This window comes from Vanellus vanellus (genome assembly GCF_965231255.1).
Source record: "Vanellus vanellus genome assembly, chromosome: 4".
NCBI classification, from domain to species: Eukaryota; Metazoa; Chordata; class Aves; order Charadriiformes; family Charadriidae; genus Vanellus; species Vanellus vanellus.
The window spans coordinates 75,331,834-75,347,079 of NC_138909.1; the positions used below are offsets into that span (position 1 = coordinate 75,331,834).

Sequence of the window (15,246 nt, forward strand, 5' to 3'; positions counted from 1 at the left end):
ACGCTTCAGCTGAGCCTCTTAAAGTAAAGCAGAGTACATGCCCTTAATCCACATGGAAGTTAGACTGGATAATTTGTACAGAAAAAACAAAGGTCATAGTATGTAACAGTAGTTTTTATCATTGCAAAGGGGCATTATCTAAACAAATGGCATAGATACAACAAAACAATGCTTTATTAACGGCAACATACGAAAGCCAAATCACTCCGGTAAGGGTGATTTTTACCACAGTTGGTCCTGCAGAGTTTAAATTAAAATCTGCCTTTAGAGGAATTCATTTTCAGATTATGCAATATCTTTTGGTTGGTCAAGCCATCACTGATGATGAGAAGACTTCTTCCTTTCCAGTGGATGAAAATTTTGTAGAAGACTGATAGACTAATTATTACTAAGGGTATTAAAAAAAAAAAAAAAAAAAGTTTACATCCATTTAGAAACCTTATCATTACCATACCTGTTACTTTCAGTCTGTCGGCTCCAATGACAATCTCATCCTCATCTGCAGAAAACAATACTTTTCCACCTTCACTTGCCCTCACTTCAAATCTCTTACACTGGGCCTCCACAGCGTCAGCTCCTGAAATCAAGGAAAAGAATGTTTCATCTAATATATTTTGTAAGAATAAAAGCAATCATCAGCTTACGTGGAATACCCAAAACACATGGCGTACATGAGGCTTTTACAAAATAGTTGACTTTCTGTAAGCCCAGTTGGTAATTTGTATTATGAAATACTGTTAAATGAATTTACAGAGCAACTATTTCATACTGTTCATCAGCATAGAATGTAAAATAACTATGAAAAATATCTATTTCAGTGTCACGTGTGGAAGTCAACACAAGCATTTAGAAAGTACTTTGAGATCTTGAAATGCAAATTCAGACAGAACCTTCTGGGGTTTGCTCAGCTTAAATTGCAGTTTCTTGCCAATGGAGAAAAAAAAAAAAGAAAGATAACATATGAGCTTATTCCCTAAAGACCAAGAAATCAACACAGCAGAAAAGGGTATTTTTCATCCAGTTCTGCCACAAACCTGAGCAGCGGAATAACAAAATTAAAAAATCCAACAAAACTAACAGTAAAGATGAAGTGAGATATCATGATTTATCTCATATTCTATGAAACAAAACTCCCGATGCCTAAAGCTCCCCAAACCTAAAATAATTCTGAAATCAAACAGATCTATGGAATTGCATCTAACGGTGCAATTTAAAATGTTTGCAGACACCAAGACTCTGTTACATTTACTGTGCTTTTCAATTTACAGGTCTTCTCCTTATTCTTCAATGTTTTGTCCGCTAAGTTTTTTCTGAAAAAAATTATTTTATTTCGTTAATCAGTGAAAGCAAAACTTTAGTTCTGAAAATGGTGTTGAAAAGCAATGAATTGCATATAACACAACCATCTGTAAGACAAATGACAAGATTGGAGGGTATAATTATCTGACAATTTTCTCATTGATCCCTACTTAGATTTCTAACATACATCTGGAACGATCCATCGATCTATATGGGTAAAAGCTATGGGAAAGGCATCATGGGCAAAGAAATGCATGTATGTCATTTCAGTGTATCAGTCTGGCATATAGGTTTGTAAAGAACACCATATGTGCAAGCTTTCAGTTTAATGTGCTAATGCATATAATCAAAATATATAATAAATATAAAAGCTGTGATAACTAATTTTGGACGAGGGATTGCCATAGCAGCCCTTAATTTGCAGAATCAGCTGTAAAATCAAAAGAACAATTCCTCTTACTTTCAGATGAACTTACATTTGTAAGGTCAAATATTTCTGGTTATTTTTAGTTCATGAAAGTAAAAAGAAAATGAAAAGGAATTATAAAAAAACCTTGTGATGTCCCATTTTCTTGAAGTTAGACACGTTTATTCTGTTGTAAAAGTGTAAAATGGTATTTTCTCCCTCTCTCTGTACAATTGAACTTTGTTTTAAATACGATAATCAGGCTGTTTGCTTTATTTTGAAAAAATGCTAAATTTTTGTAAAGACAGACAGGAATAGGTTTCAGATAACCTGATGGTAGCCATGGGATCAGCGCTCTATCTCACAGACATTTCAGGATGCTCACTAATAAAAGGTATAGTATAACGAAGTCTGCTTGTCTATCAGGATAACTGTAATCACGATATATACTCACAGATAGCTGTCTCGCTGAACTCATCCATTACTCTCGAATACTTTCCAAAAGTCAGTGGCGGTGTCCCTGACAGTGTCGCCTCGAGGCACACGTGAATTATTTCTTTAAAATGCTAGCATTTAGCTAGTGATGCATGCTAGCAATACAGATGGGAGGGACACTCTTTCCTTTTGCACCATCACAAGTAAAGATGTCTTTTTAAAAAGCGGTTAAATACCTATTTATATTTATTTGTTGTATGAATGCTTATTTTATGAAACCCAGTGAGATCGAGGCATTATCAGGCCTCTGGTGAGTTCAACAGACTGTTGTGTATCTGTTCAGTGGCAGAAACACAAGAAGAAATTAGAAGGTCAACTTATATTTTTTTTTCAATTTTACTTCTTAGTTTGCAAATATGTTAAGCTTATATGTTGTTTTGCAAAACGACTCCATTGCAAAATAAATCATATGGTTGTTTATTACATGCAGTTACTCTGTGAAATCGGTATGACCACTTAACTCAGATTACTGTAAGAACTGTAATAAAACAAATGATATTACTTTTCCATTCATTTAGAAAGGGAAGAAAATACAATAAATTACAGACTGGTTTAAAGTATTTGCAGAAATTATCGGTTATTATTTATCAATGAGTTTTGAAGATTATATGACCCACTGATAATTCACGCACCGCTATGATTCGATGCTCAAAATGATATACGATAGTCATGAGCAAACACTGTTCACAGAAGTAAAACCAAAGCGTAACTCTCTTTAGAGAGCGCTGCACAGCAATGTTTCTTCTCGGATGCTTCTCGTGGTTCAGGATGGGAAGACCTGCAGAGGCTAAAAGGATCAATGCTGTCTTGTTGAATATAAGTACTTCCAGAAGCCCTGTGCTTTGAAGGCAGATGTCCGAGATAACATCAAAGTCATTGCTGAAATTATTGATGACAAAATAAGCAGTAGCTTCATATTTGAAATAAGAATGCAGTAAGAATGCATGCTGCTAGTTAGCCATTTCATTAGTTTGAAGAACAACTGAGACCTCTCTGTGTACCATTGATATTTGGCCACTGTGTTCTCTAGAGGGAAAAAAAAAATCCCAGGCCCGTTACTAAGTTGTTTAGATTGCCCTGATAAAAATCATACACTGAAAGGTGAAAATCAAATAGCCATACTATGGTAAACAGAGAAACCGTTTAAATTTTACAGAAGCCTTTTACAATGTCTATTTTCTATTCATTGACACATATTTTCTTACTGCTTCTCTTGAAATTTTTTTCAGAATTGGAAAAAATTCTGACACAAACAGTCCATTTCGATACACTTTTGGAATAGTGTTTACTTTTGATTTGGAAATGTTTGTTCTTAACTGTAAATATTTGAAAGGTATAAAATTAAAAGGCATTAATTTAATGTGAAATTTATGAAAGCAGTATTAAAATTGACCTAAAATAACCTAAGGGAAAAATGGAAGCAGTCATTTCTCCTGGTGTAGTGACAAGTTTGATTTCAAGATCTCAAAATCTCAAAGCCCTCCTGGAATTGTATATTTATTTTTCTGCACAATTCTAGTTTTCAAACATTTTGTAACTTTCATTCCATTCTAAGGTCTTAGAATAGAAGGCATTACACTTCAGGAGAGCTGGAAAGCAGAGGTGAGAATTCTGTTGCAGAAGTAAATTTCAGTTAACAAGAAACACGAATTGCATTTTAAAACAAGAAGCTCACGGTTTCGGGTTGCTTAACAACTACCAGAATGTTCTATGTGAAACTCCTGCACACCAGAAAATATTATCAGATATAGCACATGATAGACTATCACAATAATCAAGATCACACACTTTAAAGTCTTTGAACGCTGCTATATATGAAACGTGGCATTCTTATTTCCTCCATTTTGCAGAAGGAAAAGGCGTCGCCCAAGATATCAGGGTACCACTGGTCCCTAAAATGCAGACATTTCCTCCTCCCAGTAAGTGTATTTCTGGTTCTCAGTACCTCACCCCCCTGCACATACCAGACTGCTGTGGCATCACCTGGACCGGTGTGGCACCAGCGGGACTGGTGTGCCTGCCGGGCACCCTGCCTGGCTGCTTGCGTTTCCCTTGGAGGGAAACTGCGGCGAGGAAGAGGAGGAGGGAGAACCCTTAAGTCTCCCAATGTTTATTGTCATGGCCCAGGAGACTTGCTTTTTAATAGCGCCGGGTTGCAAAGCAAGGACAACAGCAGCAGCATCCTTCACAGACAGGAGAGCAAAGCTGAAAAAGGACAGAAGGTCGGACCTATCATTGTCCTGCAACCATAGTTACGAATCAGGAAACCAAAGGATAGCCACAAATAACTTAATACTAGCTTGTTTCATCTTTATTTAAAGGCCGATGATTGCTTAGCTCCCTAAAAGTAAGTGGCACTGTAAGGACTGTGACGCTGTTAATTTACACGCGTGGAAGTTGTTAATTCTGTAAAGAAAAGAGATTAACGGAAAACGTGAGAGAAATCAAAGAGAAAAAAAGACCTGCCAAATTCTTACTCATTATATATCACTGCAAGTGACAGCCCATGTTTCAAAAACTGCCGTTTAAAACTTGCAATGTATGTAGGATAACATAGCTTACCATGAAGAACAATTTACAGAACAACCATCTGTACCTTTTACAGAGAAACGCATATAATTTAGACGCTCAGTGCTTCTTTTGCATCACGTTGTACAAAAGCACACCTAGAATTCATCTATTCCAAAACACGATTACAGAATATAACTCTATTTTTTTTTTTTTTTATATGCCAAAAGAAAGGGGCTCTCACATTACGTTGCGCTCAGGACTTAACAGTGCATCACTCAGTATTGCTCACTTATTGCTGAAACAGCGGTTAAGTGTAATGAAGCCACTTGAGAGATTACTCACAAAGCATAATACATGTTAAGTTTGCCTCTGACATAGAAACAGACGCAAATGTTATGAAAATGATTTTGAAAAGTTAAACTGCCTGCAAAGTAATCAATGCTATCAAAATGGAATTCTGTTTTGTTCCATTCTCATTTCCCAGTTGAAACAGGAGTAAGCAGTTGCATGTGCAATGTATTAGTGTATTATCTTATTAGCTGCAATGCAAATTGCTGTTCCAAAAACACTCTACCAACATACATGTCTCATAAAATGTCTGAATCTTTAACACTACTACTAAAAAAATGATGAGAATCACCTCTTAGAATATCGTGCATGAACAAAGCAAGTCTTTTGAAAATTTTAGCTCGAAGGTGCAGAGCGATCACGCTATCCACCAAGCTGCTTTTCAGAAAATCGTATTTGCATCAGTCCAGAGAAACACGCGAAAAAATCGATCTTCCAAATTCTGCTTGTAAAGGTAATTTCTACAAAACACATGCCCATCTGAAAAGCTTTCTAGCTGTGCTGCTTTATACTATACTACTGACCCACTTCATCCTAGAGATGCAATCAGCTGCTTAATAGCTTTAATCAGGATTGAGGGAAGTCCAAGGCAAACTCTCTTTTCATCCTGTGTCCAGGAAAATTATTTACTTGTAATTTCCGTTGTATAATAATCAATTGAGTTATCAAGTTTCTGTGAAATTCCATTCATTTAAAGTATATAGATGAAACGTGCATTTCATATTCATCCGTACATTGTATACAATGACGGTTTATGACACATGCTTGTTGCACAGCAGTTGTATGATCAAAACTATCATTAAACCAGCGGCGTTAAAAATGGTGAAAAGCATAAAATTATTCATTTTAGCTACAGTAAAGATGTGTTAAATGAAAATATTTGGCAGTACGTACAATATGGATACAGAGAATTACAGTACTGTAACCCAGATTAACACTAATAGAGATTCATTTTCAAGACAAGAACTGTGTCTGTTTTGAATTTGTACAGGGTCTAGTTTGACTTACTTGTTAAGTAATAACAACCATGAAGACTGTATGCTTTCAAAGGTTTGCTTTTCAAAGTCAACAATGCCCTGTACTACTTTATTGTTATTCAGGAAAACAAATTATAACCACTACCTGGATTTAGAATAACGACTACCAAGAACCCACCGGTCTTCTAAGTTTTAGATATGATTATCGAGATACGGTTTTAAAGATGGAAGGGTAAACACTCCGTTCACCAAATATAATTTAGTGCCGATCAGGTAAAAATCTTGATTTGTAGAATACTGATAGAATTGTAAACTGTTGGTGGTTGTTATTAAGAGATGAGATCAAATTTTCCGTTTGTGACAAGTGTGCATAGGCAGTTTGGGCCAAAAAAATGGCGTTACAACAAACCTTATTGCTGCAGAAATAGGTGCTAATCCTGGGTGGGGTGTAGTGTTTGGTTTTTTTTTCACTGTTTGGAGAATATCTACAGTCATTACAGCCCGCTGGCCAGTTCAGATTTCCCCTAACGGTAGTCTGAACCTCTTCTCACCTAATTCTGTGGTTATGCATATTTTGCTTTATAACGCACCGTATCGTGTTTGTTGCTTTGGGAAAGGACATTCAGGTTTTAGGTCCTTTTTTTCCCCTGAGTATTTTCCACAACGTTCACCTCCCTCCCAATTTTCCAGAAAATGATATAATAGAGGTAATAACACTTCTGTGACATGTGTGAACGTAAGAAGTGAAGTAGAAAGTCATTACTGTGGAGACAGGATAGACAAACTAAAAGTCATAATTCCCCTAATTGCAACAGTTTCCACCCAAACATTACTTGGTTTTTAGATTTACCCAGGCTTACTCAAACAGACTTAGTTTTCAGATTTTTAAGATTATCTAATACTGCTCATTACTCCTTTTGTACACATAACACGTTTGGGCCTTTAATCCTATATATTAAGAAGATCGTATGTTCTTTCTTTCTCGGCAGGAGAGTGCTCCACTCCCACTCCTATCAACAACAATGACAGTAACACAAACCTTAACAACAGGGTGAAGATAACATTTGCTTTGCTTTATCTTCCGGCCTGTTTCCAGCCATCTACAGTGCTTTTCCATTCATTCTCAATGTACGGAAACATAAGTTGAAACCGAGGCGCGTGACGAATTGTAACTATCAACAATATTAAATGCACAAGAAGTTACATTTTTTTCTCTTCTGTTGATAAAGACATTTTGCATCCTTGTATCAGATGTAGATGAACACTAGCAGTTGTCTCTGGTTTCTAAAGCACCTTCCTTGTCCACCTCGCAGACAACAAATTCAGACATAGAAACAGCCAAGAAATCAACCACTTTAAATTAAATATAGGGAGTAGAATTCAAAGGGAATGACCACGAACTTATGATCTTTGTAAATGCAAAACATAATGAAATTCGATGTACTCTCTTCTGATTCTCCAATGAAAAATGGGTTATTTAAACATTTATTAAATGCAGGGTATTTTTGCATGACAAGGGAAGTCAGTTTTATGAAAATGTGTTGATGCTTCTGAGATTGGAGATAAAAGAGATAAAGCATTTTTAATAAACATTCAACCCCCAGTCCAGTCCAAAATCAGTATTTTTGCAATATACACCTAGATAAAATTTTGTTAATATTCATAGGAACGTTAAATATTATATTATTTTGGCCACCAGAGGTCTCAGAACTATCTCAGGGAATGCAAATGCAATAATGCAAATGAAGCACTGATACCAGCTGAATAGAAGCATTGAGGAATTTGAATAAAGAGAGCTTTCAGCTGAGAGCCAGACATCTACACAAGCAAACATCCACGGCAATCAGGACATATTCTGTGTTCTGTTTGCTGAGAAAGGGAAGGGACCATCTTGGTTATCTCAAAAAAGGGTGAAAGTGGCAGTTCGAAAAAGGCCCTAACTGGGGCTTTTCAACAGTCGCTGGCCGTGCTATGAAGGTGTCAGGAGGCTCCTACTTTTAGGAGAGGTTGACCTTTCAGGTTTCCTGGTCTGAATGATTACCTGCTCAGACAAGGGAAACGGGAGCAAGCGCTAGGCCAGAAGAAGCAATGCGCATGCTTGTTACATTTTTGAGCATCAGACCACAGTGAATAATACCATCGGTCAAGATAATTTATCGGCACAGGGATAAGCCACACGTTCATATAGAGAAATACATACGAACAAAGAAAATGAAGTAGAATCATCTGAATCAGACAACAGGTGTGGTGGTAGCATAGTTCTTCCTTCTTCATGATCCACAGACCCCACTGGTATCCATAAAAGACTAGTGATATTACAGGCTTAGGACTTGGTCAAATGGAAGCTCACAGGAGAATTCCGATCTACCGGGCAGAATTTACTTGTAGGAACTTCATGAAAAGACACACATAAAATATTGCCTGTCACCTACGCAATGGATAGAATACATCCCTCCCTCAGTTCACCTTCTTGGTGCATCTTGATGATGGAACCCCAGCTATGAAAATATATATGAAAGTTGTATAAATGTCGCAGCAGACAGCACTCTTCCGTTACTTCTAAGATGATGTTGCACCTGCACGAGTGCAGACCTGTGTTTTTCCTTCTACTATCCTATCACATGGTATTTTCTATTGGAGACTTTCATGGCTAAACAGACCTTTGGACAGCTGTCCACGGATTTCATCAGCTATGAGCAACATAGACGGAGGAGTGAAAGTAAAACGTGCTTCTTGAAGGTTGCTTGAGCTTAAAGTTAACACATTTATTTGGTTTCTGTAACGGCTAAGAGCACATGTATTGTCTGCTCCTGCGGCTCAGCTGACAGGTTGCAACTTCAGCTATAGGATCTTAATCACTTATATGGGTCCTTAAATAAGGAAGCTAAGCAAGCCAAAGGAAGGTATGTTAGGCACCCAATTGTGCGTGTAAGGCTTTAGACTGCATGTTTTGTTCTATTTATAATCTCATGAAGTTTAGTTTACTCAAAAAGGGAGCTAGATAGTTGAATTGAGGCTTGTGGCGAGTATAATGAATTTCCTGACTGATTTTTCTCATAATATTATCCATATATTATAAACATATATAAATAATATATACGATATAAATATATTTTTAATATATAAAAATACATAGAAATGGCTATTTTTTTTAAATTCAATGGTTAAACAAAATATATTTAACTATAAAGGGAGTAATAAAGAAATAAAATTATAAATAAATATATATTACTTGTTTGCTACCAGCCTTATTGCATTATCTTTCCTATGGATGTACCTGTCCACCGGTGTTCAAGACTCTTTCTTCGCGACACCAGTAAATAGCCATGACATATTAAATTCTACGTACAGCTGCCTTTAGCAACTTAGCTTTCACTGACAAGCTCCAATGTCCAGCTCATTGATGGGAATTATTAATTATAACTCCAATGTATTTCGGAGTACTCCAAAGTGTGAATGGGAATAGAAAGTTTATCAATTTTTCTTCCTCATGACGAATGCAACCTGAATAGTACTAAATCCTAACAGAATTTTCCAAGTTTCCAGCATTATCCTCCACCTTGGATTTTTTTTTTGTTTTGTTTTCTGTGATGCAATTGATTTTTACAACAAAAATAATTTACAAAGTTTTCAGAAGCTGAAGCTTACTGAAGCACTCTGTTCATGACATTTCCATACAAAATCAGTGCGAATGTTTCCATTGCCTTTGTTAGCTGAGTTAGGCTAGAAGGTTACTGTTATGTTGTATGGCCACTACATGATTTATGAAAATCCAGTTTCCTACTAAGTAACTGAAGTATATTATTTAGAGTGTATTCCACTGGAAAGAAATGAGAGTTAAAAAAAGACAAAAGAATACATGGTATGAGACACCTGACTACACGCTGGGCTTAATGACCAGCACAGTCAAATCAAATAGCAAAAGTATGCACAAGACAGCGAGGGGGAGTAGGAAATTTCTTCATTACACAGATGAAACTCAAAGACAAAATAGGAATGTTGCATTTCTCCTTGGGCAATGTAAAATCACATTCTACATAACATCATAAGGTCATTCGTTCCTCTCTAAGACTGTTTCTATTTACCATTATTTATTTCCTTTAGGTCAGACTTGTAATCTGACTTTTTTGTTGAATATTCTAAACATTTCCCAGAAATTCTACTGAAAGCAGTTATCTGTAAATACACCCTTGTTTTTTTCTTTGCTTAAAATCAGATCTGATGTTTGATCTGTTTGCATCCTTTGAGACCTTAACTCTCACCTGTGTACTCTCTCAAATAATTGCTGATAGTGCAATTACCTTTCTGCTGCCTGATTTATCATTCTGAGGTAAACTGGACTGGAACTGGAAATTGAATGAAGTGAAATACATTCAAGTCACCTAATGGTTCCTTACCTTTTCTCTTCCTGATTTTACCCTGTAACCTTTCTTACTGTTATGTCTTGCTTTCTGAAGATTTAAAAAGAAAAGCACTTAAGTTTTATCTTTCTTACTGATAATATTCTCTTTAGCCATTAGACAGTCATTCTGAAATTTGTTTCTAATCTGTATTTTCAACATATTTGGTGGCTTATTTATATACATTAAAAGTTAATTTAAATATTTTTACTTGTATTCTTTATACACACTTAGTATTCAGAGGTTAGTTTTAAATCTTTTTTCCTTCTTTTTTTTTTTTCTTCCCCCCAACCCCTAGTTTTTATTAAAAAGATGGAAGTTGTTTTTTCAGATGCTTGTGGCAGTTTTCCATTGACTTCAAATACAACCTGTTGTGACTAGAAAATATTGTATAATGTTATTCACAATGTACTGACTTAGATCGCTAAAAGATTTCTGAACGCAGATTAAACTTTTTGAGAAAAATAATTGAATTTGTCACGTTTTGAGAAAAGATTGAAATAAAGGATATGAGCTGCCACAGTACTTCGGAGCTTTCTTGGAAAAGGAATGTTAAAAAATGTATTTTACATTTTTACAAAATGAATTCTACACTGATAGCTATAACATAGGCAGGACTAGAAAATCTATTTTTTCTGAAGTGACTTTTTCTCAGATTATCCACTTTAACTAGAGAGGACAAATACACTGAAGTTATCTATGCAACGCGTGTTAGCAGTACGTATAATCACACTTTATCTGAAAAAGGTTTAATGAAAAACTGTAGAAGTGTTAAAAGATATACGGGATTCATCTACAAAAAGGCTACCGCTGGGTACTACTGGGTAGTAAAACGAGAATATAGCCTGATGACCAGAAAATGATAATTTAAACCCCTTCTGCCACTTGGTAGATCAGTGAACTGCATTTGCAGATTTCCGAACAACTGGCACCCACTATGACAGCACAAGATGATGATGGCTTAGCCCGGCTCTCAGGATTTTTGTATTATCCATTTAGGAAATTACTTGTCTCCTTGCCCTTGACAGCGGGACAAGGGCCAGGAAAGCTGCAGAAACAGGATAAAAGCAGATTTGGGCTCTTAGCTTCTGGAGGTGTCTCTTCTGATTAAGGTTCTCAATGGAGTTCATTGTTGACTTGTAACACAGAAGATGCAATTCAATTCACGGATGAAGACATCTATCTCAGATTCCTATCCTGCTGACACTTAAATTCTGCATCTTTATCGGTGATTTGAATCACTCCCAGATTGTCTGCCTTTCAAATACACCCCTTAGAAAGGCTATAGCGATACCCGTGGGAGTAGAATCTTATGGTAATGGAACAGGCTTAGTATCACGAGAAAATCTGAAGTGTCCTTAAAGGAATGTATTATTTTGTATCTGGAAAGAAACCTAACCTAGATGCAGATGGATGTCCACATTCAGAGGCATGACCTGCAGCACACGTGGAATTTTTGCCTGGACTTTGGATGTTGCATTTTTAAACTTATGATAGATGCTTTGAAATCTCCTGTGTCGATTGTACGTTTAAGATTAACTTTCTCAGTATTTATTATTCTGATCAAGTTTGAACCCTAGCAGGATTAAGTATGATTCTCTTTTCCTTTCTTGTGCTATTGCTCTGGCAATACGGCAAGCCAACTTGAATCACTCCACCACAGAGAAAAACAGAGGCGGTAAATTAGCATCTGGCTTCATATGCATGTTCCACAGAGAAAATAAGAAAATAAGAAAACAACAAAAACCAAACCCCAAAATGCAAGCAAATAAAGAGCCCCAAAAGACCAAACTAGAGATGGAAGATTAGCAAATTTTCCTTTCCTTCTTAAAAGAAAGGTGAGCGTCAGGAACCGTACCATCACCCTTTTCCTCAATAGAAAAAAACACGTTCTCCATTCCAACAGCAAAATGAGTAAGAAGCTTTTAGTGTCTGATAACTTTAAGGCGGTAAAGAGTTCACGTGCCTTGGTAATACACGTGAGAGAAGAGCAACAAAACAGCTTCTCCAAACAAAACATCTGTCCAAAACATCACAAAAGGAAACTCAGTAAGTTTTGGGACTCTAATGTTGGTATAACTTATTTTAAGGGCAACGTAGTCCTTAATTTTGATTTGGAAAAAATGCTTCCTCTGTATTATTTTGATCTGTAACTGATGTTAGTGACTCAGTGAGTGATAATATTCCCAGTGACTAATTAATTTCAGATTTATGGAATGCTTTTCTTCACAGGAAGAAATCTAGTTGAAATTTTGAAATATTCAGCTAATCATTAATTCAATGTCATCTGTTCATAACTCAGCTGCAACTGCAATATTTATCACCCTAAGAATAACCTAAGGAAAAAGAAGGTATTTTCAGAGATATATTTATGTAATACAGAAATTTTAAAAATCCGTATTAATTATAGTCTTAAATGTCCTGCACATGCTTGAGACAAATTACATCAAATTACATCAAGACAGCTCTGCTCATCTACAAATGGCAGAATTAAACATCTCTAGTGTTGGCATAATATGGAATTTGGAACTCCATATTGTCCTAATGGAGGCAAAATAATTAAAAGGCAAATAAACAGAATTACCTTGATAAATCAGCACAACAAACCAGCTATGTTCTAGCCATGGATATTAACTGCCATTTTCCAACATGTTACTAAAGTTTCAGTGTCAGACACCAAAGGTGGGTTAGGAACTGCATATTTTTATAGGACTTAGACAAAGCAGTACAAGAATTAGAAAGTAAACTTCTACATTAGTGTTTTTAAAAACGTAATAATTGTAAAATAACAGTGAGATGTAATTTCTGACACTCCATAGACATGTGAGAGGAAATTCTAGAAAATAGAAGTTTATTTATTTTTTAATACTAGTCATCTAATAGATGAACTAGAACTTTTGACCGAAGAGTTTCATGATCTTGTATGGACAAATAATTTTCACGGACAAATAAGCCTGACAATCCACTTGCAAAATGTTTTTTATATATAGAAACAGGCTAATTTCCCAGAGCTGGCTCAACAGAGATAACCGATAGAACCCAGGGTTTTTAAAGATAACTTAGGTGAATAAATACTGTAACTCTACAATCAAATTACATTTTTGACAATTCTCTTTGCTGTCACTTCAAGATCTTTAACAGCAGCAGCATGCTGTTGAGTTTCTTCTTCCAAGTGTTCTCTGTAGCAAAGGAGAACACCAGAAAGATCTCACTGCTCTTCTCTTTCTCTCGTTTTAATTATGTTTTCTTATTTAATTGAGTTAAAAACAGCTTCTTATTTATTTGCCCTTATTTTGTCCTTCACCTCAGCCACTCCTATCACAATAATATATTCTTACCAATATTAATGAGCTGTCTGAACATCAGGGAAAAAAAGGGTAAAAATAAAATCTTAATGTCCTGTCAGGGACTTGCTAAAGGTCCAGATGCTGTAGGTAATTTAATAATGCTTAGCACCCAGCAGCAGCCTTGTGAATATCACAATGCATGCACAGCACCTGTCTTTGCAGTTAAATGAAGTATTAACAGTCGATAGAGCTAAAGACAAAGAATTAGAACCATCTTTTGAAGATCTGTATGCTGTATCCCTCAAAACCTACATAAATACCTTTGAATAATGTCGATTTCTCTGATTTGGGGGAATCTCTCTCTTCCTCTTTCGCTGCTCTGAACATTTGGGTAGTAGTTACGCTGTCTGTATTGGCCAACAGCATGTGGGTAACAACAGCAGGACAGATGGCAGTGGATTAATGTTTAAACACTAACACTTCTGTACCACCATGCAAACCATTAATGACCTCTTCCCACTCAGACTCTATTCCTACAATTAATTCCAACCACTTCTGGGACTTCCATGTCCTCTCATATGGTACAGGGGGAAAAAAAATACTGTATTTTAATACTGAGGAGTAATTATTTGAGAAGTGAAACAGAATATTCAGTTTCCTAGTTTTCAGCGCCAATTTTCTAGAAACAGTGGAAACACCTAGACTTGCATTTAAAATGCAATGAGGTAAAATAAAAAGTCTATAAAGCACAAAGGTAAGTGGAGGACTGATATACCGCTGCCAAAATAGCCATTGATAATTGAAATTCTACTTCAGCGTACGCCCAGTCTCCCTACAGATGCTCTGGAGTCGAAGTTAGCGTTGAGATGAAATGCTGAGGCACCGAGCTGAGGCTCATACCTGGCGTACGAGACATCCCTCTGCACAGGGTCACCGCTACACTCTTTCTCCCCTTCCACCATCACCACCTGGAAATCACTGATTTAGTATTCCCTTTCACCCTTTTCCCATCATCCCTGAAGTGACAGTGGGTACAGAACATTACCTGTTGCCCTCTCACGAGAAAAGAGGCCTGTGGCTGCTGCTTTTCTGAAGGTTATCCTGTGGCAGGACAGCAAGCGGCGAGTCCTCTGTGTGCCTGGCTGTTCCTGCCAGCACCAACCATCCGCAGCTGGGACCTGACGCTTCGCTGGCTTCCAGCAGGCCGTCCGAGGAAGACCTGCTACTTGTCCTTCTTCTTCTCCTCCATGGACTATTTATTCTGTAGCCCTTGGAAAGGATCATAGAATCATATAGTATCTTGGGTTGGAAGGGACCCATGAGGATCATTGAGTCCAACTCCCTGCTTCTCGCAAGACTACCTAAAACTAACCCGTACACCTGAGAGTGTCATCCAGATGCTCCTTGAATCCTTACAGGCTTGGTGCTGTGACCACTTTCCACAGGAATCATGTTCCAGTGGCCAAAAACTCTCACAGTGACACACCTTTTCCTAAAGTCCAACCTGAATTTCTTCTGAAGCA

The 15,246-nt window shown here is 36.7% G+C and overlaps 1 protein-coding gene across 1 annotated transcript in view; it reads right to left on the reverse strand.

Moving 5' to 3' along the window:
- Nucleotides 1–15,246, reverse strand: part of SGCZ (sarcoglycan zeta) — a gene marked incomplete at both ends in the record, with an annotated part of 532,526 nt that overhangs the window by 76,436 nt on the left and 440,844 nt on the right. Inside the window, 1 exon segment of the mRNA XM_082483107.1 lies at nt 455–577. Within this exon segment, the coding sequence (XP_082339233.1) occupies nt 455–577 (123 nt within the window).